The sequence below is a fragment of the Ipomoea nil genome, unplaced genomic scaffold (assembly GCF_001879475.1).
Source record: "Ipomoea nil cultivar Tokyo-kokei standard unplaced genomic scaffold, Asagao_1.1 scaffold3150, whole genome shotgun sequence".
Lineage (NCBI taxonomy): Eukaryota > Viridiplantae > Streptophyta > Magnoliopsida > Solanales > Convolvulaceae > Ipomoea > Ipomoea nil.
The window spans coordinates 130,787-132,816 of NW_017619578.1; the positions used below are offsets into that span (position 1 = coordinate 130,787).

Sequence of the window (2,030 nt, forward strand, 5' to 3'; positions counted from 1 at the left end):
AACATGTTCATTGGGGGTTTCAAAATGGTCACAAACCTCATCCTCAGATTTATATTCAAGACAAGAAGTAAAATTTTCAGATTGTGTTGTTATCTTAACTACCCTCTTGTTAGGGCAATCACGAGCTATGTGGCCTCTCCCATTACATCTATAACAAATCAATTCTCTATCATGTTGAGGCCTTACTGCCTCACTTACCTTTTCCTTACCTTTGTCTTGTGAATCATCTCTTGGAGGAGGATGTTCATCACGCCTTTGAGGGGTGGAACAAGTGTTGTTCCATCTTGATGCACCATTTTTGGACTTGTACATTTTCATCTCTTTGATTTTTGCCTCAGATTCACGTGCAGCATACAGGGCATCATAATGGGTGTCATATCTCTGAATACTCATTCCACACCGAATTTTAAAGGCTGTTTTCCACTCATCACCTTCTTTCATCCTGATTTGATGATATCCTCGTTTCAAATCCACCTTGCTAAAGTACTCAGCTCCATAAAGTTCATCAAGCATATCATCAAGTCGAGGAATAGGAAATCTATACTTAATAGTTATATTGTTGATTGCACGACAATCAACACACATTCTCCATGTACAGTCTTTTTTTGGGACAATGAGCACTGGAACGGCACACGGACTCAAGCTTTCTCGATATGTCCAATTTCAAGAAGCTCTTCAACCTGTTTCTGGATTTCCTTTGCTTCCACGGGATTGGTTTTGTAGGCTGGTCGGTTTGGCAAGGTAGATCCAGGGACAAAGTCGATTTGATGCTTAATCCCTCTAAGTGGTGGCAATCCTTTTGGCATCTCTTTAGGGAATAAATCTGAAAAATCAGCAAGCAATTCATTAATAGAGGCATTACGAAAACAAGATTCAGAGTGTAACACAAGAGAAGAATCAAGATCAGTGGTAAGCTTATGAATGACAAGTAAGTTAAACGTGTCTCCCCTTCTTATTGCCTTCTTAATGTCATTTTTTTTGTTGCAAGAAGAGAGGGATGATGTGGTGATTCCTTTGCTAGGTTTTGAGATGAAAATGGCATGGAAAGGGATATTGGAGGAGGTGGAGGCTTTGATTTTGGATAGGGGGAATATGGCATTGATTTCGCCTCTTTTGATGCCTTCCTTGATTTCAATAGTATTTCTTCCACCTGTTTAGGAGTCAAAGGAGACAAGACATATCTAACTCCATCCATGTGAAACACATAAGTGTTCATCATTCCATCAAAAGTGATTTTTCTATCAAATTACCACGGTCTACCTAACAGCACATGAGCATACTGCATTGGGACAATATCACACAAAATTTCATCAGAGTAACTGTTAATAGATAAAGGAATAAGAGCCTGCTTTGTTACTCTAACTTCTCCTGCATCGGTTAACCATTGCAAACGATATGGATTTGGGGGATCAAGCAAAGGTAATTTGAAGAAATTTAACCATAGCTGCACTAGCCACATTTGTGCAACTTCCAGAATCTATTATCACAGTACAAGCATTCCCTCTAATTGACCCTTTAGCATAAAATATATTTTCTCTTTGACACTCATCTTCTTTTAAAGGATGAACATTCAAAACCTTCTTAACAACAAGAGTATGAACAGACTCACTATCAGCATATTCATAATCAAAATCTAAAGGTAAAGGTGGTTCCTCCTCAACATGCTCATTGGGGGTTTCCAAAAGGTCAGTAACCTCATCCTCAGACTCATATTCAAGACAAGAGGCAAACTTTTCACATTGTTTTGTTATCTTAACTACCCTCTTGTTAGGACAATCACGAGCCATATGACCTCTTCCATTACATCTATAACAAATCAATTCTCTATCACGTTGAGGCCTCACTGCCTCACTTACCTTTTCCTTACCTTTGTCTCGTGAATCATCTCTTGGAAGAGGGCGTTCATCACGCCTTTGAGGGGTAGAATGAGTGTTGTTCCATCTTGATGCACCATTGTTGGGCTTGTATGTAACACCCCGTGTTACGATCCCTAAAATCAATTAAATCATTTAATCAATTACCCAAAAGAA

At 39.0% G+C, this 2,030-nt stretch overlaps 1 protein-coding gene across 1 annotated transcript; it reads right to left on the minus strand.

Moving 5' to 3' along the window:
• Positions 1 to 638: 638 nt before the first annotated feature.
• Positions 639 to 1,801, minus strand: LOC109167337. The gene is made up of 3 exons (XM_019316361.1): positions 1,761 to 1,801; positions 1,261 to 1,319; positions 639 to 1,150 (listed from the first exon to the last, which is right to left on the minus strand). Exons 1-3 carry the CDS (start codon positions 1,799 to 1,801, stop codon positions 639 to 641), a joined length of 612 nt encoding a protein of 203 aa, XP_019171906.1.
• Positions 1,802 to 2,030: the final 229 nt, after the last annotated feature.